General features: G+C 48.1%; 1 protein-coding gene across 1 annotated transcript; it reads left to right on the forward strand.

The window, feature by feature from the left end:
• The first annotated feature begins 16,686 nt into the window (after nucleotides 1-16,686).
• Nucleotides 16,687-23,083, forward strand: LOC125756433 (uncharacterized). Its single transcript, XM_049411226.1, has 4 exons — nucleotides 16,687-16,788; nucleotides 17,628-17,774; nucleotides 17,902-19,315; nucleotides 22,893-23,083. The coding sequence occupies exons 1-4, from the start codon at nucleotides 16,687-16,689 to the stop codon at nucleotides 23,081-23,083; spliced, it is 1,854 nt and encodes a 617-aa protein (XP_049267183.1).
• The last annotated feature ends 73 nt before the right edge of the window (nucleotides 23,084-23,156 follow it).

Raw genomic sequence — 23,156 nt, forward strand, 5'->3', positions numbered from 1 at the left:
GTGGACAGGGGGGACACATATAACTCGGGTTCTATGGATAATTCATGATTATTTAATGATTGTAAAAAGTTGAGGCGAAGCATCTGCCGGCGTGTTTCGAGGAGCGGAATGTCATTTTCTATCATGAGCTGTGTGGGGGAGTCGGTGTGCTTAAACTTAGAGTAAATAAAGCGAACAGCTTTTCTCTGGATTCTCTCCATAATTTTAATGTTGTGTTTAGTGTATGGATCCCATGTAATACAAGCATACTCAAATTTGGGTCTAATGAATGTCATGTAACTAAGTAATTTAATGCTGGCAGGCGAATTTCTAAGTTTGTGTTTTAGGAAGCATAGTTTACGGAAAGCGGAGGAACAAATATTGCTAATATGTGTGTGCCATGATAAATTGTTGGTGAATGTTACACCTAGATATTTGTAATTTTCAACTTCCCTTAGAGGTGAAGCGGCCAATGTGTTGGTATATTTTAATGGGCTTTTCTTGCGTGTTATGCGAAGACTCACTGTTTTATCCTTGTTTAAAGCCATGCCTGACCTGTCACACCATGATTGTATGTTCTGTAAACTTATTTCAAGATCTGTCTGGTCATGCATTGTATATATTTCCCGGAATAAAACACAATCGTCCGCAAACAATCTTATCTGTGTACCTGGTGTAACAACGGTGACAATGTCATTTATATAAAGTAAAAACAACAATGGACCCAGGACGCTCCCTGGGGTACACCGGATGTCACTGGAAGACAGCTCGAGTTGTTACCTTCAATAGCGACAAACTGTACACGATCCGAAAGATAGGCCGCTATCCAAGAAATTATAATGTTCGGAAGATTGTAATATCTAAGCTTCTGAATGAGTTTATAATGAACTACTCTGTCGAATGCCTTACTGAAATCTAAAAAAAGAGCGTCAACTTGGCCATTATTATCTAAAGTTTTCGCAAATGAATGAATTACAGTTAACAGTTGTGTCGTAGTGGAATAGCCTTTTCTGAAGCCATGCTGGCAATCTGTTAATATTGAGTTTCTTTCTAAAAATTTTGTGATGTGGTTGGCGATAATATGTTCAATTAGTTTGCAGCAAGAGGAAATTAATGATATTGGTCGATAATTTTCTAACAATAAACGATTACCCTTTTTAAAAACTGGCACAACTCGAGCCGTCCTCCAGTCATTGGGCACTTTAGTCGATAGCAAGGAAGCTCGGAACAGTATAAAAAGAAATCTACCAATAACTTCCGCATATCGTCTCAGACACATATTTGGGATATCATCTGGGCCACATGATTTCGTTGTTTTTAAATTCAAAAGCATTGAAACAATACCATTGTATGAAATGAAGTCCACTTCGTGTGCCTCAAAAACAGTCGAATGAAACAAGTTACCTACGTCTGACTGGGAAAAAACGCTGTGGAAGTAGTTGTTGAAATGTTGAGTGATTTCATTCAAGTCTTTTACAGTAGCTCCGTCGACCATTATTTCATTGACAGGTCTCTAATTTTCACTTAAGTACCCCCAAAATTTTTCCGGTGCGTTTTTCATAAAGCCAGGTAGCACCGTCTTAAAGTAGTAGTCTTTTGAACTGCAGACAGCTGATGACAATTTGCTTTTTATTTCACTGATAAGTTGTGGCGGAGCGCGCTTCTTTTTGTTCCTTTCAAGTTGGCGCTTTAGTTGCAGTATATTACGAGTCATCCACGGCGTTTGCTGACCTTTTTTGTTTTGTTAGGCACAAAAGTATTTATACAGTGACGACACATTTTGAGAAACATTGCCCAGAGCGTGAATACGTCGTTCTCAGTATCAGTGAAGTCAGCAAGACACGTTTCCATAAATTCCAATATCCTTGCATCATCAGCTCTAGCATAATTTTTAAAGCACTCTGTCTTAGTGCGTTTAGTGATGAGGGGTTTAATTATAAGCAAGGCGACAGTAACAAGCTTGTGATCGGAGAGGCCTTCATCAACTGTAACGACGTATTCCGAAAAGTCACGATTCACAAATAGCAGTTCAAGGACTGTACTCGAAGAACCTTGTACACGGGTGGGTTCAGTAGCCGTTTGAATTAAATCGTGTTCGAGCATAATGTCGAAGATAATATTAGTATTTTGGTCATTCTTAGAGCCCTCCTGAAGTCGTTCCCAGTTAATGCTAGGCAGACTGAAATCGCCTACAAGGAAAAGTTTCTTATGCTGAAAAGGAGACATGTATTCTTTGAGTTTGATCATGTAATCAAGTGCCGCGTCTGGCGGTCTGTAACATGCGAATAATACAAACGAATGCCCCCAGCATGACAACTGAATGCATAGGCACTCGATGTCAGGGTGTTCATCAATAACTGTTGCTTCTATTGGTTCCTTAGCTAGTACAGCAATACCTCCGCCCCTGTGTGCTCTATCTCGACGACAAATCTTATAACATGGTGGGAACACTAGGTCATCTGTAACTTGATTATGTAACCATGTCTCTGTAATGATAGTAACATGAGGGTCGTGTAGGAGCAACTGAATTTCCAGTGAATCTACCTTGTTGATAACGCTGCGGGCGTTTATGTTGGCTATACGCAATTGTTTTCTTTGTGGTGAACCTGCGTGCGCAGAACTATTGGCATTATCTGTGCAAGGAAAACTACGTTCGCGGCCTTGAACTTTGTTGGCTTGCCTACCTATGTTTACACATGCGTGTGACTTCTTGTCATGGGGCGATTCCCTCTTCCGGCCTCGTTTTTTTTAATAGGTACTTTATCATTTTTCCTTCATCCCAGACATAAGCAACGCCGTTAATGTACATCTTGTCGAAGGATAAGGTAACTTGCTCGTGTTTTTCCCGGTTTGTCTTCGCACTTGCCCACAGTTTACGTCTGATGTCACGAACGTTCCGAGAAAAGTCATCACCGATCGAAATATTAGTGTTCTTCAATTTATATCCCCTTTTTAGAATAACGGATTTGTCCCTCGAGTTCAAAAGCCTTACGATAACCGGGCGGTTTTTATTCGATGCCGGTTTTCCTAATCTATGAATTCGCTCCATAGGTATATTCTCTAGTTCAAGAACACTCTGGAAAATGTCCTTGTTTACGGTCATTTCTAAGGTTTCTGAATTTTCCCCGTTTGTTTCAGTTATTCCATAAATTATTAGGTTAGATCGCCGGCTGTAGTTTTCTAGTTCATTTACCTTCTTTTCGAGTAACTGAACTACACTGCTAATTCGGCCAAGCTGTTCCTGGCAAGAGCTAATCTTGTCATCCAGGTTCGAAAGAACATCTACTTTCTTTTCGATTTCAATTAGCCGCTTCTCTTTAATTTCCTTAATGTCACTTGATATTTCCTTCAGCTGCTTTGAAATCTGGGAAAGATCAGGACCTGGGTTGGATTTGATGTCACCTCCCAGAATTGACAACTTTCTGAGTGAAAAACCAACGGCATGCAATAAACAACTCGGCCGCGGGCACGGCAGCACCAACAGAAAGGGATCACTTGAACGAAAACATTTACCATAGCGTTTTCTCACCTGCACGGCAAGAAGAAAAGGATTGTGAACGATACACATCGTTTCGGTGCCACCGTGCCCTGTGAGCGACCAGTCGAAAGGGTGTGTCTTTATAGGATCCCTGGAAGGTGTCGCTCCACACAGCCCATGTGCGTAGTCCTCTGCGCCTGATGACGTGGAGTGACCACGCAGTCCGGTGAGTGGTCACTCCAAACCCTCTGCCGGGCGGTGGAGGCTCGGCGCCTCGCCCGATTGCGTACTCTAGCTTCACAAGAGCACTATAAATCCCGGTATGATAGTCGACACCGTCAGGTCACCTACAATCCTGGTGACCTAGTGTGGTTATGGACTCCGGTGCGGAAACGTGGACCGAGTCAAAAACTCGTCGCTGACTGTTGGACCGTTTGTTGCGACAGAGCGCCTTAGTGAGTTGAATTATAGGATTGCACGCCTAACTGCCAGTGGAAGACGGTCATCCTAGACCGAAGGCACGCATATAGCACGCCTGAAGCCCTTTACTCAGCGACCCTCCAACTAACTTCTCGCCCGGAGGGCTTCGTCTGCAAGAGGAGCAATGTTAGTGGGTCTAATCTACAACGGAGTAGCAGCGACAACAACAACGGAGTAGCAAGGAAGAGAAGAACGACGTGCAGTACTGGCTGAAACTCGCCGTCCAGTGCCTTACGAATAAAGCTCTCCTACAAACCTCGTAACAATATATATATATATATATATATATATATATATATATATATATATATATATATATATATATATATATATATATATATATATATATATATATGAGGAGTTTTTTTTTCAAAATGAGCCAAATCCACTTTAAGTAAAATTGAGAAAAACGTCGTTATTTCCTACTGATAGAACGGTGGCGCCTGCTGAATAAATTTTTTTGTCATGGTACGCATATTAGCAAAGGACCATATGGGGGCACTGAAATAAAATGTGACGTCATTATTTTACCTGATATGAACCGTTGAAGTTTGGATCCGGCACAAATAGATTCGTCACACAGGAGTTGACCCATTTTGAAAAAACAAACTTTTATTGATGCAGGTCTTTGCAACACAGAAAAGACAAAATATCAATATGTGATTAATTTTTTAGAAATATGCTGCGTGAAAGTGGTATCGATTGTCATTTTCTAGCTACAATCCTTTGTTGCACTAGAAGATAGGCCACTGGGTGCCGAGACCAGGTCTAGATGTGGTCAGAAGGAGTGTCTTCTTGACAACACGCGCACTCTTCCTGTTCGTCGGCTCCACTTTCTTGATCTTAGAATCTGCTGAAAACTTTGGAAAAATATTTGAGATCTTCATGCTGCTGCCACGACTCTCCAAAGTGTTTAACGAGGAGACCCATAACGTCTTCCACCTTGAGGGGGCTCCATTTGGCCTTGTACAAACCACACCTCTCCGGGGCACCTGACAAATTCTTCCCTTTTCGCAGCACTGGAACAAAATTTGACACAGAGAACCTATAATGTGGCTCTGCTCGAACTTCTGGGCTTCGTCTGCTGGTGTTAAGCTGCATATGAAAAACTTTAATTGTGCTAATCTTAAAGGGCAGGCTCGATGTGGGCTTCAATACCAGCGTTGCATAGGCCTTCCAGCCGTAGACATCCCAGTGCTTTCCGAGCTACAAGAGTGTGCCATGTTCCGCAAAATTTTTTTGTAGGCATCTGGGTTCAGTATTCATGCTTCCTTATGTCTTTCTCAATCCTGCCGAAGACTCGATCAGGCGGCAAGAAGCTGTGACCAGTGACAGGGAATACTAGAGTAATTTTCGATACCTGAGCAGGAGAGAGAGAGAGATAATAAAACGAGAGAAAGGCAGGGAGGTTAACCAGAATTGTAGCATCCGGTTTGCTACCCTACACTAAGGGAGCAGGAGCTTCATTTTGGAGCCACCAGAGAAGCATGCCTATCATGGTGGAATTTTTGTTCTGGCCAGCACAGCCGTCGGCTACCAAACGGACTTCTTGGATTCCCTTGTAGCTGAGGATTCGAAGTGTGTTGTGCAGAGCGCTGGCCACCTCATTGCTTCCTTTGACACTCTGGTCCTGACTCCAGGTATAACAGTGAACACCATCTTTGGGCATTGACCCATCTTCTTGATTTCGTACTATGCAGAAGTGGTATTGGTAAAGTTGCCGGCTGTAGTATGCCTGCTGGCCAGGAATTTTAGGCATCGCTTGGTTTTGCTGGCAGTCGAAGGAAAGGGTCAACAGGTTTCCTCGTCTTTCCCTCAAGAGAGCGTAGCACGCCTTGTATTTCAATTTGTGCACAAGTTGCTCCGTGATTACTTTTTGCTTCTGTACAGGGTCGGAGACAGTTTTCAGGTAATGTCCATTTCTCAGGCATACCGAACACACGTCTGTCCGTGGCGTTCCAAAAGAAAGGTTGAACATGGTCCGAAAAATCCCATGAAAAAAGCCGTACTTCACTTGCGCATTATGCGGAGCTTGGGCATTGTACATGCGCCAAACGTTTCTGAAGCTTTTTAGCTCGCATGGCAGGTAAAGCTTCTTCGTCTTCTGTCGGCAGTAATGCGACTCTCTAGCGCGAAGGCGCTTTATAAATGAAACTACGGCTGCGCGCTTGTGACCATACTTTCTTACTTTGTGGTCGCCGCCTCGATTTTCAGGCTTCATTTCACCTTTTCCATGCTTGTGCTTTAGCAGTATTTTAGAAGAACTTCTTGCTGGGCGAGTTGGTGCATGTTCGTGGTGGGAATCGTTGCTCTTTCCGTTTCTCTGTCCTTCCTTCCTGTGTTCGTCCGATTGAATGCGCAACGATTCCCACCACGAATGTGCTTTAGCAGACTTGTGACGGTACTGTGGCTGACTCGTAGCACAGCACAAAACATATCGCGACACACTGGAATCACTTTTTCGTCGTCGAGGCGTACCTTGTATGTTGCTGAGAGCCCACGGGGGGGGGGGGGGGGGGCGTGTATCCGTTGTTCTCCGGCGCTTCACGGGTTCCGAGGAGCAAAACATTAAAATAAAAGCACCACGCTGTTGTTTCGGAAGTCCCAGGAATTTGTCCTTGAAACTTCTTGCGGAAGTTGTCGAAACGAGAGAGCACTTCATCGTTTTTTTCTTGTGCTCTCCGCGCACGTTACGTAGTCTAGGACCACTTCTTCGTCTGGGTCACCAATCTCTTCGTTACCGTCTTCTTCCATTTCAAACGAGCAAACTTCAATAAGAAACACCAAAACAAGGCCACACGTTCAGGCGGGAAGCGTAGTCGTGCCGGCCATTTTGGCTGTTTGATCACGGGGTGCGCAGGAAGCTCCCTCATTGGTTGAGTGGATTTGGCTCACTTTGATAGAAACATGCCTCGTATTTGGCTCATTTTTGATTCGGAATAGCTCCTTTGAGTACCTGTTTCTATGTACATTTGGCCCATTTTCTTTTGAACAGTGTCGTAAATGGAAGCCAGCTGCAAGTTGTTTTCGTTGCAGCCAAATTTATCCAAGTTTCGGTTTCGGGATTTGGCTCATTTTGAAACAAAACTCCTCATATATATATATATATATAATTTATTTATTTATTTATTTTATCAGAATGTACGTTTCATTAGCATGGCATACACCAGATTGTACATGCATGCATTCATGACAAACTCGCGATATATAGTGAACTAGATGTCACGACATGATTGACTTCGTTTGCCGCAATGACAAATAAGACGATATATGCAGCTCTTTGCTGGCTGCTTCACATTACATCGATTCCCACATTGCGTGGGATCTGCCGGCTTTTTTAAGTCGGATTCCTGATATGTCCAGAGGCGTTTCTCGTAAGTACTGCTTCTCCAACGTCATAAAGTCCTGCAGTGTAGTAACGACGATCATAAGCCTCTTTGGTGCACGTTTGTTCGTCCAGAAACCGAAGACGCACCTGCGTTCTTAATCCCTGAGGTAATTGCCAAAGAATTTCCGTCTCGACAAGCTGTTGAAGAGCAACCACGTAAAAATTCGGCAGATCCCACTTGCCCTGGGAATCAACGTTATGCAACGCATACGGCGGGAGGGTGACTATGGCGTAATTTTTTTAATGCGAACCATTTCTTAGCGAACCTCAGGCACTTTGGCCTTTCTATCTCGGTATCTATCTATCTATCTATCTATCTATCTATCTATCTATCTATCTATATATATATATATATATATATATATATATATATATATATATATATATATATATATATATATATATATATCGGTATCTATCTATCTATCTGTCATGTCGCGGCATCTAAAGTGCACACTCGGCACCAACGTGTGCGCATGCGCGCTCAAAGGCACACAGCATAGATACAGCAACGCTATCTGCAATAAACGATTCTTGTTCTGGCGTTTACGGAGTGTGTTACTTCCGCGGCGCGATACTACAGTGGCGACGAGGGTGTTTTCACCTAGCTGGATCACACCATGCTAGTGTGATGGGCAGCGGGCACGCATCGGACGATGGCATCACGCCCCGGGAGCCCGTGGTGAACACATTCACAGCGCCGATGCAGCGTTTTCCTCAGGGGGCGCCTGTGTGGTCACGCCAGTACAATCTAGCCGGTCAGCGATGGTTACCCGGCACGGTGACGTCATCGGTAGGCGCTTGGTTATGGTGGACACCACCGGAGGAATGCAGTGTCGTCACGTGGACCAACTGCGGCCACGGCACCCCAAACTGTGGCAAAGCAGGAGCTCTCCGCGACAAACCGATTCCGCAAATGGCGGCGGCCAGGATCCAGAGATGGGCACTACTATTATCCGCATATCAGTATGACAGCATGACAGGTCATTGAATGCGAATGCCGACGCCTTGAGCCGTTTGCCTCTGCCGGAGCCAGCGCACCACGGTGAAGATGATACCGTAGAATACGTGCTGCATGCGCAAGCATTGACAGATTTATCTCTTTGCACGCAGCAGTTGGTCGACAGCACGAACGATGACGCTCTTCTGAGGCAAGTGAAGACATGGATTCTGCGCGGCTGGCCTAAACAACTTGGGCAGATGCAACAGGGCTTCCTGCCGTACTTCACCCGCAGACACGAACTTACTGTGAGTAAGGGACTATCTACTAGGGTCATCGGATGGTTCTGGCCGAAGCAGTGCGGTTAAATATTCTTCAACTACTCCACGATACCCATCCCAGCATGACTGCTATGAAGCGTCTGGCGCGCTCATTGTTTTGGTATCCCGGATTGGACCACGACATTGAAGAGTTGGTGCACAGCTGCCAGCCATGTGTCCAGAATAGGCCCATGCCAGCAAGGCAGGCCCCTATTAGCTGGCCGAAAACCAACAAACGTTGGTCTCGCCTGCACATCGACTACGCTGGTCCGGTGGAAGGGCATATGATCTTAGTCGTAGTGGATGCGGAAACTAAATGGTTGGAAGCAGTACCCCTCAAAACAGCTAGTGCAGAAACCACAGTTGAAGCACTGCGTGGTATGTTCGCGCGTTTTGGCCTGCCTCAGACAGTCGTCTCCGACAATGCGCCACAATTTAACAGTTCAGTTACTGAGTGAATAAACTTTATTAAAAGTCCGGGCGAGACGGGGGGAAGAGGGGATTAACCCCTGTCCCGTCCCACTCTCCGTCGATGATGATGGCATCAGTTGACGGCTTGAAGCCCTTGGACCCGGGCGGCATCCTCGGCTTGCCGGACGGTCCAAAGTTGGTCGGTCAGCTTATCGCTGGTGAGTGCCGCCTCCCAGTGGCAGCGACGCCGACGCAGCCGATCCTCAGCAGTGACCACAGCCGCGGCGGCGGTCGGCCCCTGCCCTCGCGCGGTGGTAGCAGTTCGTCCCTGTCTAATAAAACTTGTAACTGGGCGAGTTGGTTCATACTTGAAGGTAAAAACTGGTAAGCGCAAATAAACAAGACAGGGACACAGGAAGACTGAACATGGACAGGCGCTACTTTCAACTAACTTTTATTTATCTTCAACCTTCAATATATACTCATGATACAGGGATGATCCTGAGCACATGGTCACATGGTCACAAATCTAACCAGTTACAAAAAAGCACTCAAAAACGCGTTCACTATCAAACAATGATACGGACGTGTCGCTAACACATGCCTTCCCTCTTGCAGATATATGGAACGCCTCCATCAGTTCACGGGCGGTAGTATCTTTACTCCTGCCTAATATCTTAATGTTCGCGAAAACCGGTGCACACATGCAAGCCTGGCAATGCGCAGGTAAATGCGCGTTCCCATTATTCCTAATTGAGAGCTCATGTTCCCTTGCACGGGCGTTCACGCAGCGCCCGGTTTGGCCCACATAAGATTTCCCACAAGACAGCGGTATTTCGTACACGACGCCAGTCGCACATCTAGTATACGCCGAAGCGTGCTTCTTTCCGCAACCGCCGGGTTTTATCTCGCCAGAGGAGATTCTGGGGCAAAGCCCAGCCAGCTTACGCGGGGGGGAAAAAACCAATGGCACATCATGCCTGCTCGCTATCTTCTTCAGGTTGTGGGGTACGCGATGCATATATGGCATCACCTCGGGGCGCCTCCTACGTTGCGGGACAGGGTTCACTTCATTGGAACGGGCTGCCTTAACAACACGCAGAAGTACCTCTGCGATCGCCGTCACTACCGTGCAAGGGTAACCAGCAGCTAATAAGCGCCGAACCTGATCGTTAAAGCTAGCTTGCATTGCATGTGGGCAAGATTTCGTGAGAGCAGAACGCAGGCACAGTTTGGCAATACCCCTCTTTACAAGCTTAGACTGCGCAGAATCGCAAGGCAACAGTGCCTTCTGCGCCCCGGGGACTATAGCTCCAACATAAATGGTCAGCTAAAACGAGACGAAGATCTAAAAACTGCAGCGCGTTGTCAGTGGGTACTTCATAAGTGAAGGTCAAGCCTTTCGCGCACTGTCTAAAAGTGTTAAGAACAGCATCAACAGACTTGTCTAAGGATAAGACCTGCGGCTTCTTCAGATGAATTAAAAAATCATCTACATACCTAAAAACTTTAAGAACACAAGTATCGTCAAGGTTACTGTTTAAACAACGATCAACGTCCGCTAAGAAAATATTATTAAGCAGCGTGGAGATTAGGGCTAGTTGGTACGAGTTCATTCTGGTCGAACTGCGCAAAGGACGGGACACGAAGGAAAGCAAGACAAACTGCGCTCGTTTGTCTTGCTTTCCTTCGTGTCCCGTCCTTTGCGCAGTTCGACCAGAAAGAAAATATTGCACAAGACAGGCGCCACACAAGACTCAATGCAAATTCCTTGCTTCTGCAGATAAAACTCGTTCCTAAACAAAACAAAAGTGGAGCAAAGATAAAATTCCAGTAAGGTCATAAAATTATTGAGTGACAACCCAGCAGAATTCTGAAAATCAATAACGCCACTGCTCTCAATACAGTCGCGAACAGAGGTGAACAACTGTGCATGAGGTATTGAATAAAATAGTCTGGGCGCTCTCCTGGTCGTCTCCATAACTTGTGATATACCAAAATTGGCAGAGCAGGGGATCAGTGTATGACGAACACGACGCACTGGTCATAACATGAATAGCTCAAAATACCTGTCGTGTACATCGTGAAACCCTTTCTCTCAGTCCCGTGTGGCACATACCCGTATAACAGGAAGGAAGGAACACAAAAAGGGAGAAGGCAGGGAGGTTAACCAGACAGCAGTCCGGTTGGCTACCCTACGCCGGGGGAAAGGGAAGGGGAGTGGAAAGATGGGAGAGACAAAGAGAGAGAGGAGGCGCGAGAAAAAAAAAGGAAATGATCAATAAATGAGCTGACAGGTATGAGGCGGTGGCACTGTACAACAGTCATAGGCGTTCACAAAGGCCCGTAGTTCTTAAGAAGCACAAAAGTGCTTTAACGGCCTTGTGGGCCGCCGAGCGTTGGGACGGCGCTCCAGCAGCATCTGCACGGAGAGCCTCGATTTGCCTCTGAACGACGAACTCTTTCTGACGCGATGCGACGATTGGACGATCTACCCGTGTACCAGAGTTCATGTTATGCGGGTGTGTGCCACAGGTGACACAGAGTCTCAACCAACACAGTAAACGTGAACACACACATTGACGCGCAGGGAAAGTGATAATAATAATAAGGTTTTATGTCCCAAAACCATGATATTGCCACGGGCGTTTCCTAATATCACTTTTTGCTTTATTCGGTTTTCGCCCACAAAGACTGTCAGCAACGCTCAGCGCGAACCGCGCCTCATTGTTCGAGAAGCTTCCCGATCATTGTAGATCGTTTTTGTTAAGATTGCGCGCAAGACGCGCACACTCGAGCTCATTCTAGAATTTGCACGACAGCCAGCGATAACGCTGGAATATTCGACGGCACATGTTTAAATGCCGACACGCTTCACCGCTTGTCAGTTGATCGACGGTCGACGCTCTGCTCGCCGCTATCAGTGTATTACTTTTCAGTTTCCCGGCCACAAGTTCGGCCAAATAAAGAGTTTCATCTCTGACGTGCTGACTGCTGCCTTCGTCAATGTCACGACCACGTGACAATATGATTGAGAGACGCCGTACCAGAGGGCTCCGGAAATTTTGACCATCGGGTATTCTTTAACGTGTACCGAGATCGCACAGTACACGGGCATCTAGCATTTTGCCTCCATCGAAATGAGACCACCGCGGCCGGGATCGAGCCCGCGACCTTCGGGTCAGCAGCCCAGCACCGTAACCGCTACAACACCGCGGCGGACGCAAGGAAAGTGAGGAAGCTGAAGACAACACCTCTGGAGGACGCTCAGCTACTATCCACTCATCCACGTGGTCCACAACGCGGACTACGTGGACAACTCAAAAACCAGGGTCAATGTTTTTTACAATATATCTGCTGAGAGATCCAGGCCTCTCATCATTACCGGCGAATTCAACATTGAGGTATCGAGACCCAGCAACGCTTGGTCCTTATACTGCGTGAAAGACGGCTTGAACGTGGAAAGGGCCTCAAAAGATCTCTCTGCCGCGTCCACGACAGGAGGCATCATAGATCATTTCATCGTAAGAGGCATCCAGGATTTCCACCAGCTGCACTATACCTCGCACTTCACTACACTTAGACTCCTCATAACCGCGATCACGAATGGATTCGATTAACAAGTCCGGTCAAGCTGCTAGTGATCACTGATCACGGTGATGATGACCTTGTTGAAGAACTGTCAAGAACCCCTTCTACACATGCACAAGGGTTCGTGAAACGTGCGTGCGTTCTCCGTCATAACAGAGAAGCATGGGCTTCCAAAGTAACGTCGAGCGGCGCCGCAGCCCCGTTCGCAACTGGGGGCATCCACGGCCAAAACACTGCCGCCCCCACTTCCGCGCACGCGCAGAGTTCTCGGAATGCATCTGTGGTGCGTCACAATGTAACTATCGCTGACTAGCAGTGCAGCATCGTTACGCAACTGTAAACAACTGCTTATATAATAGATATGCTACTCTTCAACATATGAGTGTACGTATACCAATTCCACATTTCTCTGGCGTCATTTCGTAACGATACGCTCAATGTGAAAAATTGCGCCACAGTCACTATCCTGCGCATGCTTCGCATAACATCGACTTCCACGGTACGTGGGATCTGCCAATTTTTTCTTCTTCGCATTGATGTCGTGTGCCTTTAATTGCTGTATCAAAGACCGCCGATAATTGTGGTTACAAAAAAATGGCACCACCCGTGCTGACGTGACCACCCGCTTAGATCCGAACTTGCGCTTGCGATTTGCCTATTGTGCTGGCAGCAACCACATTCACTATTCTGCGCATGCTTCGCATAACATCGATTCCCACGGTACGTGGGATCTGTCGAATTTTTATTCTATGAAACGTTACGAAATGACGCCAAGGATTTGTACAAATGTTATAAGCGCACACATATGTTTAAGAGTCGCATATGCGCTATATAACTAGTTTTTCACAGCTGCCTAACGATGCCAAGGTGGATGATACCAACACCAGAAGGTGTAAGCTGATATGTAGTGCTTATACTTGTCCTTTATGGCGTAGAACGCGCGCACGTTTTACGGAACCGTGTACATGTGTAGAAGAAGCTCGTCATCACCATGAAGAGTGAGCGCCAGCAGCTGGACAGAACTTGTTATCGGATGCGTTGGTGATCGCACCGACGATGGGTGTTCTTGTAGTGAAATATGAGGTATAGTACAGCTCTTGGAAATCGTGGATGGCCTCTTACGAAGAATTGCTCTATGATGCCTCCTGTCCTAAACGTGGGAACGAGGTATTGTGATGCCGGGTCCACATTGAAAGCGTCCTTCATGTATTGTAAGAACCAGGCGTTATTGGGTTTTGATAAATCAATGTAAATGTCACCGGCAACAATGAGGGACATGGTCTTCTCGGCAGAAATATTGTAGAATGCATCGGCCCCATTTGCTTGCTTGCTTGCTTGCTTGCTTTTTTTTGTTTGTTTGTTTGTTTGTTTGTTTGTTTGTTTGTTTGTTTGTTTGTTTGTTTGTTTGTTTGTTTGTTTGTTTGTTTGTTTGTTTGTTTGTTTGTTTGTTTGTTTGTTTGTTTTTGCATAGTCGATGAGGTACGTTAATGAAAACCGCTGGAAGAACTCCTGCGCTCCGGGGCTCAAGAAGATGGCGCCGAGCGCAATGTCTTCGTTATTGTGATCTACATGCACAAAGCAGATTCGGCTGCTTTTCTGTGTGTGTTCGGTGTCTGGCGGCCGGTGAAATTTGACGCCGCCTACGTTGAAGTTGCGCATCGTTGTGTTGTTATACTGTATATGGTCACGCCGCCACGTCGGCAATGAAGCCGCTTGCTGTGGACGACACATTGTAATCCCGTGATTGCAGTGGGCTCATCGCTCCAGGTTTCAGAAAGTGTGAACGCGTCAGTGTCTGTGACCACAGCGTCTTTTAGGGGCGACGCTCCTTAAGGCGGCACCCGTTCGTCCCTCGTAGTAGTGCGTAACCAGTCGTAACGCTAGTACCAGATCTTGACCTCCAAGGTGGTGCGGGTGGGAGATTTTTCCTGTGCGTTGTTGAACATAAAAAAATTCGCAGCGTGCGCGTTAACTAAAGGCCGAATTCTTCTGTCTCTCATTCCCCATTAGCAGCCATTGGCATGTTCCAGTAGGAAACGTTAGTAGAAGTAGAAGTGTAAGTGTTAGCTAAAAGCCGACTTCTTCTGTCTCTCATTCCCATTAGCAGCCATTGTTTACCTCCAAGGTAGTGCCTGGTGAGATTTCTCCTGTGCGTAATTAAACAATAAAAATTTTGTTCAAAACGCCGTTGATTGATGAAATAAACCAACGAAAGACGCCAGATGTTTTCTAAAAGCAAAACGAAAGAACGCCAGATGTTTTCTAAAAGCAAAACGAAAAGGCGCCAGCTGCTTAACGAAAGACGCCAGATGTTTTCTAAAGCAATGGTTTTCTAAACAATGAAAATTCACAGCGTACAAGTAAAATTAAAGTGAGCTGCAAGTCGTCATAACTCATCGAACCTTTCGTATAAACGCGCCCGATCTCACGTCGGTGATGATGTACTGGGCAGAATTCACGGAAGATTCACGGTTTACCGATGAACCTTCGCAGCTTCGCCCACTCATCATCATTCACTCCGTGGATATGCTGTGATTTTTTTACAGGTGTACACGTTCGCGTGTAGAGACTGTACGCTGAGAGCGGCGAGCGTGAGGTGATTGTTCTGGTTGTGGCATCGAATGAACGTGGCAGCCTGGCCTAACACAGCGTCTAGGGGCCTGTTTGCTACCCGGCTGATTTCGTCCACAAACTGTCTGTCGATAAAGCCGTCGACATTTCGGAACCTGGAGTCACCCTTTGCGTTAGCGAGGTATATGCCGTCGAGGCTGGTAGCCCTGGATTGTGCTACGTCGACCAACTTCAGTGGATAGCGCTTATCGTATTCGTAGACTACCTGGGCGTATGTGGCCCAGGCAGTTAACGAATATGTATGTATGCGGCCCAGCTAGTCTACATCTACAAAACGGCTCCCAGTCAATCTCACGTCATTATCGGTCAGCATGAGGCCATCGACCAGCATCGTAAGAAATAAGGAGAACACTGCGTCGTTCTGGCCCACCGTGTGCATGGCATCAATGAATTGGAATATCGAGAGTGTCAGCTGTTCATGAGCACGAGCTCCGACCGACGGACCATTGCGCGTGCGGAACACTAGGTATTCATTTTTATTTATGTATAAATGCATAAATAAATGTCTTGTCATACTAAAATTGGCATGGCGTGACATGACCATATGACAAACATAAACTACAGTTCGTAAAACGAAAACGATGACTTGGACAGCATGTACGGCATGATTTACGTGACACATTCCTATGGCGTTCGCAGCCGTTTCATTCACTGTATATTTACCAAAATAGGTATGGCATGACATGAATGCGTGAAGAACATAGAGGACACGTCATAGATTGTAGTTTAGATACCAGAATGTACGCTTCATTACCATGGTATATACCAGAATGCACATGCACCCATGCATGACAATCATGCGACAGTGATATTTATGTCATCACATGAATGGCTTGATTGGCGTGGGATCTGCTGGATTTTCTTTCTGTAAACACAGAAGCTCTCAGGCGACACTGGCGAGTTCGCACGCGTCTCCAACGTCAACGTCTTAGTCTTCTTCGACTGAGATAGAAAGAATGGCAGAAGAAAGACAGCGAGGTTAACCAGGAGGAGCTTCGGTTGGCCACCCTGTACCTGGGAAGGAGAAAGAGGGTGCGAAAGGATGAAAGAGGAGAAGAGAGTCTGTAAAGACTCTATTCGGCTGGCCACACTAGAGAACCGCGCTTCTCACGGAGGTGCTGGCGATGCGGCAATAAGAATTGACGAAAGAGATCAAAATGACGGCAACCTTGCATATGCGAACGAGGAAAATTGCGAATTTCGACATCCCTTACATTGCTTTTCTATTCATCTTATTTATCTATCGATTCCCTCAATGTTACGTTCGAGCTAGCAATTTTGAAATTGCGGGCACCCTTGCATAGTGGGTGAGAGATTTTAGACAAAGGTAAAGCAAAATAAAATAAGATGGCGGACACATTAGCCACAATATCTGTAAGGCCGCTCTATGGCTGCGAGCCGTTCAGGAGAGAGGGCAGAGGCCCTTTAGCTAGCACGCCGATGGTGGCTGCGGTTTTCGCGCCAAGGAATGAACCGCGAGTTCGCGGAAGGCCGAGAGGGGTCTGCGCCGTCTCCCGCTGTGTTCGGGAGCGTTCAGGACGGTCGAGCCGTCTGCGGTGGCGCCATGCGGGCAAGTGCGTGCTGCCTCCCGTTTGGACGTGACATCTGGCCCAGAGCCGCGGAGGCCTGGTTTTCGAGCTCCAGGAATTCCGGTCAAAACACGGACTGGGTCCGAGGCGCTGGCCGCGCTGTTTGAAGGCATCTACCGGCCACGGGGACACACTGCAGAATACCCCCTGTGGTGTCATGTTCGCGCCGAGTCGCAGGCGACGGCCTGCTTGCTGGCCGAGGAGTGGAACGTGTAAGCGATAAATTCTGCGCACGTGGTGTTGGCTCCTGACACCGTGAATGAACATGCGTGGAAGAGAAAGGAGGAAAGCAGTGTTTTTCGGAATATCTGGGCTTTCCGTTTAGGCCCTGCCCGGTGGGCGGAGGCCAAGAAATACTTACGCTCTGGTTGGCCGCCGTGGTCAAGGGATGGACCAAGAGCGGCCACCGCCCATTTTCTTTGTTCTTGGCAGGAGATATTGAGCTGCACGAGTGCGGCAAGACAGTCTGGGCTGTAATCAGCATTGCTGATAGATCGGTGAGGCTCCGTACTATGTACGTAAGGCTAGCCTGGGCTGAAATCATGTGTTGATAGATCAGTGAGGCTAGCGGCCGTGCAACGTAAGACAGTCTGGGCTCTAACTTCTTCAATAAGTAGAAGAGTGAGACTGTGTGTTATTCCTGTTTAATCTTTTGTATATTTCTAGCTCAGTTGTATCCATTATTTTACGTTCACATAAACTACTAAATTCATCTAACCACCACTGCTGCCTACGTGTGAATGCATCATCGCTGCCGATCATCAACGAAGATCTCCGTGATCGACGACGACGAAGGACCATCGAAACTTTACTGGCGCAGCCCGACAGGATCGGCAAGCCACACGAAGAGCAACTGCAAGGTGTCCATCGAGCCAGAGACGCCGACTGCAAGGAGGTGCCAGCGAGTCCCATCGCCATCGAAAGTCGTCGGGAGCCGAACCACAGCGGAGGCCCCCAGCAGAAACGGGTGAGCGGGATTCCTTACGCTTTGTCTAAGTTGGCATGGCTGTTGCTCTGTGAGGCTAGAGATGATCACGCGCAGAATGGCAAGCGCTGTGGGGTCTAGTGTGGGCGAGGATGGTGCATCTGAGCAGAGAGAAGATCAGAGACAGCAGGAGCTACCGAGCTTCAGAGAGACTGAGTCTGAGCAGTCGGTCACCGGAGGTGGTAGTGGGGCGCTAGGCGCTCTACAAGATCCGGATAGGTCAGATCCAGAGGGAATGGCAGTACGATGCCTGCAGCTCGAGCTCGAAAAAGTACGCCTACAGCTTGAATGTGAACGCGTAGCCCTACGCAGAGCAGAGATTGAGCAATCGAGTAGGTCGCCTTCGATGTCGGGAACGAACGACCGCCGCCATACCGGCATTGACGGAGTAGCACAATGCGCTAAAATGCTGAAGGCATACAGGTTGCCGTGCGACGCGGATGTCCCGATGTGGTTCGATGAGGTGGAAAAACTGTTTTCATCCTTCCAGGTACCGGAAGACAACCGAGTACACTTGATAATGCCTGCGCTGTCTGAGCGAGTCCGCTATATGCTGTGTAGCTTGAGTGAAGAGGAGTGTGGATATTATGAGATCGTGAAACGTGCGGTACTAAATGAACTTAAGCTCACCCCAGCTGAGTACTTAGACAGGTTTCAAAAGGTGACGAAGAAAAGAGAAGAAACATGGGCTCAGTTCGCTTCTCGGGCCAGAACGTACTTCGCGTATTACCTGCAATCTCGTAATGCGGATACTAAGGAAGCGGTTGCTGAGCTAATGGTCGCTGACCGAATGAAGGCGAGTTTGGGCCCGGAAGGTCTAGAGTATGTTCTTTTGCGGGAGGGCGAAGAGTGGTTCAAACCTGTAGAGGTCGCTAAAGTTCTCGAGACTTTTGAACAGGCGAAAGGAAAGGGTCGAGCAACTAAGACGCTTGGAGTGCCAACTGCTCCGCCGTTAGCCAGGCAGGCCGGCATAGAAAAGGCCAATGTAAGGTGCTACATTTGTCGCGGTCAGGGTCACGTGGCTAGGGATTGTCCTCAGGCCTCAAGTAAGGAGCAGCATGCGAAGTTGACCACTGTGCCTAAACAGAGAGTCCATAATGTCGCCATTGTTGATAAGTTACCGCCACCCGAGCAGGAAAGGGTGCTGAGTGCGAGGGTGGAAGTATTCGAGCGAAGTGCTGGCTCGGGCCGGTCGAAACTGGAACTTATCCCGATCACGAGCGGTGGCATAACTACTGAAGCTGTGCTGGACACAGGCAGCGAAATAACGGTGATACGTGAAGGGATACTTCCGCAAAGGGTAAAGGATTCATCGGGCGCAGTAAGGCTCCAGTCGGCGTTTGGAAAAACCATCCAAGCAACTTTGGCTACATTGCCAATAGCTTTAAACTACCCGGGAAGGGTGGGACAACCACAGAAGGTTGATCTGGTGTGTGCTATTACTGACCAGCTCGCGGATGGAGTTAACTGTCTGCTGTCAAAAGAGGATTGGGAGTTACTGCATGCACAAGAAGACAATGGGAGTGAACGGGAAAGTGTTACGCATGTCGTCAGTGCAGTGGGACTTCGATCAAGTGAAATGAAAGACAGCGATACAGCAGTTTTAAACTGTGGCCGTGGCGAAACGGTTGATGAGGTTCAAGAATCGGGAGAAAGTGGTCCCGCTTTTGCCGATCAGGTCACTAATCAGCGAGAGCAATTTAGAGCTGAGCAGCTTTCAGATGATAGCCTTCGAAGGTCATGGGAGGATGCAAGAAAAAAGAAAGCTGGCATGTTTGTGGCAGACGGGCTCTTATACCATCGGGACTCTTTAGCGGGAGTCAAGGTCAGACAGTTAGTCCTGCCGGTTGAAAGGCGCAGCGAGGTGTTGGAGCTGGCGCATGAGTCCTTATGGGGTGGACACTTGGGGTCGAAAAAGACCAGGCAACGCATAAAGTATAGTTTCTTTTGGCCAGGAATGGAAAGGGATATTGTTGAGCATTGTAAGACATGCCATCAGTGCCAGACGCGGTCTGATAGAAGGCAAAGTGACAAGATACCCATTACGCCACTCACGCGGCCGGAACACCCATTCCAGGTGGTTAATGTAGATGTCATCGGCCCTATCGATGTGCCGTCGGCGAGAGGCCACAGATATGCCCTGTGCCTCGTTGATCTTTGCACTAGATGGCCTGAGGTGGTGCCACTCCGATCGTTGACTGCAAAGGCCACATGCGAGGCATTACTGGAAATTTTTAGTCGCACCGGTGTTCCGGAAATGGTCTGTTCTGATCAGGGCACAAACTTTAAGTCACAAATGACACAGCTGATGTTGGAAAAATTGGGCTGTTCACCAAGGTTTTCCACCCCTGAACAACCCGAGAGCAATGGCGTGGTGGAAAGATGGAACAGGGTTCTCAAAAATATGCTGTATCATGTAATAGAACGTGACCAAAAGAATTGGGACAAGCTTGTCCCATTTGTGCTGTGGGCGTACCGCGAAGTGCCACATGACACCACAGGGGTGTCGCCATTCAGGCTGTTGTATGGCAGAAACCCGACCGGGCCTCTATCAATTTTGCAACAGACCTGGACGGGTGAAGTAATTGTGCCGGCAACTCTAAGAGAGAAACCATCGAAGTATTTGCAACAACTGCGTGAGCAACTAGATCTTGCCGCGAGCGTAGCGGAGTTGACAAGCACTGCACACCAGGGCAGATATGCTGAAGTGTACAATAGGAGGGCGCGAAGTAAAGAATTTAATGTTGGAGACCAAGTGCTGCTGTTTGATACAGCTAGGGCAACAAAGATGGCGGCCAGGTGGTTGGGGCCGTTCACGGTAACAGGTAAAGAGCGGGAACACTCTTATCGCCTACAAATGAATGACGGAAAGTCCTCGGTGGTGCATGCAAATCGGCTCAGGCCCTACTATGCTAGAGTAAGCCACGTTGGGGTGGTCTTCGAAGAGGACGAAGAGTTTGGTGATGTGGAGTACGCGCCACAGGCGGTGCCTACTGCAGATGGAGATAGTGTGATACCCCCCGAAAAGCTGGATCATTTGCGTCCTGACGCGCGGAAGGAGATTGAGAGGGTATTTCAGAAACATCGCTGTGTTTTTGATGGAAAGCCTGGGATGGCTCAGGTAGGTCGGCATCGTATTGAGTTGGAGGATAGTTGTAAGCCCAAAAGGACATTCCCTTACCGAGTTCCAGAGCTGTTAAAGAAAGAGGTTAGTCGGCAGGTTGGAGAACTTCTTGATCTGGGGCTTATATACCCAGTGGAAAGTGAATTCGCACACCCGGTTGTGTGTGTGGGTAAGAAAGACGGGTCAATGCGCATGTGCATTGATTATAGGACGTTGAATGCTGTCACGCGCGTGGATGCCTTTCCAATGACTAATCCGCGAGAGCTAATTTTCAGAGTGGGGCGCGCAAATTTCATAACTGTAGTTGACCTCAGGAGAGGGTACTGGCAGGTGCCAATGGATCCCCAAAGTGAATATCTCACGGCGTTCGTGACACACGATGGGCAGTACGCGTGGAGGGTAATGCCCTTCGGTTTGAAGAACTCAGCAGCTACCTTTCAGCGGATGGTTAATGCATTGCTGTCAGCACACCAGGCTTATGCATCAGCGTACCTTGATGATATAGCAATTTTTTCAGACACATGGGAGGAACACCTTCGCCATGTGGACACCGTGCTTAGGATTCTTGGTGATGCCGGTCTGAGGGCAAGCTCTGAAAAATGCCAGGTAGCGCAGACACATATCCGTTATCTAGGACATGTGGTTGGCTCGGGAACTCACGGCCCAGACCCAGAAAAGATAGCTGCTATCAAAGGCCTTGTACCGCCGCGCACAAAGAAGGAAGTGAGAAGCCTCTTGGGGCTTTGTGGGTATTACCGCGAGTGTGTGTCGAACTACGCGGACGTCGCGGGCCCGCTCACAGCGTTAACTAGGCGGGGGGTGCCAAATGAAATCCCATGGGGAGAAGATGCCCAGGAGGCGCTCGATAGTTTAAAGACGTCGTTGTGCCAGGCTGTCGCCATGAACACTCCTGACCCTCATCAGCCATATTGGCTCTTCACGGATGCGTCGGCCACGGCAGCCGGAGCCTGTTTGACTCAAATGTCGGCAGACGGGAAAGAAAAGCCGATAGCGTTCGCTAGCCATCGATTTAACCCGACACAGGGGCGCTGGTCAACGATAGAAAGGGAGGCGTTTGCAATAATATGGGCGCTCAAGAAATTTGACTATTGGCTCTTTGGAGCAGTGGTGAATGTGGTCTCTGATCATAACCCTCTGTCCTACCTGACCACCAGCACTCCGCAGGGAGCAAAGCTAGCTAGGTGGGCACTTTCATTGCAGCGATACAATGGCACGGTGCGCCATCGGAAAGGCGCGCATAATGCCAATGCGGATGCACTGTCAAGGCTTCAGAATGGCTCATGGGAGCCAGCTCAATAACGAGCCATGCTAGCTTGGACGGGCGTGAATGTTCCCGTTCACCTCAAGTGTGGTGTGTGCTGAACTATAGAACTGCACGGAACTCTTCGTGGTGCATTGGACTCTTTGTAGATATATGTAGCTGTATCTAGAGCGCTTGTGCCACGTGCATACTAGATTTCTTTTTTGTTTCTTTGCGAGTGTTGTGCTTTATAGTGAAATGAAATATGTCGTGTTACCTTGCCTGTATAGCCCATTTTACATGTATGCTTTATTGAGTGTATCATTCTCAGCGTTATTCCGCACGAAAAGGCTGCTTTTCATGGATCTGTAAATAATTTTTCATGGAGCTCGGACGTAATGCTTCCGCGGCCTTTGTTTAATTTGTAGTATAGCTGAGCACGTTTAGAGCCCAGTATACTCTTTAGGAGGGGCGTGTAAGGCCGCTCTATGGCTGCGAGCCGTTCAGGAGAGAGGGCAGAGGCCCTTTAGCTAGCACGCCGATGGTGGCTGCGGTTTTCGCGCCAAGGAATGAACCGCGAGTTCGCGGAAGGCCGAGAGGGGTCTGCGCCGTCTCCCGCTGTGTTTGGGAGCGTTCAGGACGGTCGAGCCGTCTGCGGTGGCGCCATGCGGGCAAGTGCGTGCTGCCTCCCGTTTGGACGTGACATCTGGCCCAGAGCCGCGGAGGCCTGGTTTTCGGGCTCCAGGAATTCCGGTCAAAACACGGACTGGGTCCGAGGCGCTGGCCGCGCTGTTTGAAGGCATCTACCGGCCACGGGGACACACTGCAGAATACCCCCTGTGGTGTCATGTTCGCGCCGAGTCGCAGGCGACGGCCTGCTTGCTGGCCGAGGAGTGGAACGTGTAAGCGATAAATTCTGCGCACGTGGTGTTGGCTCCTGACACCGTGAATGAACATGCGTGGAAGAGAAAGGAGGAAA

Source organism: Rhipicephalus sanguineus, chromosome 11, assembly GCF_013339695.2.
Source record: "Rhipicephalus sanguineus isolate Rsan-2018 chromosome 11, BIME_Rsan_1.4, whole genome shotgun sequence".
Classification (NCBI taxonomy): Eukaryota; Metazoa; Arthropoda; class Arachnida; order Ixodida; family Ixodidae; genus Rhipicephalus; species Rhipicephalus sanguineus.

Coding starts and splice junctions, on each gene's coding strand:
- LOC125756433 (XM_049411226.1), top strand. CDS start 16,687: ATGAACCGCGAGTTCGCGGAAGGCCGAGAGGGGTCTGCGCCGTCTCCC. Junction 16,789..17,627: donor TCTGCGGTGGCGCCATGCGG/GCAAGTGCGTGC, acceptor TTACTGGCGCAG/CCCGACAGGATCGGCAAGCC. Junction 17,775..17,901: donor GAGGCCCCCAGCAGAAACGG/GTGAGCGGGATT, acceptor GCATCTGAGCAG/AGAGAAGATCAGAGACAGCA.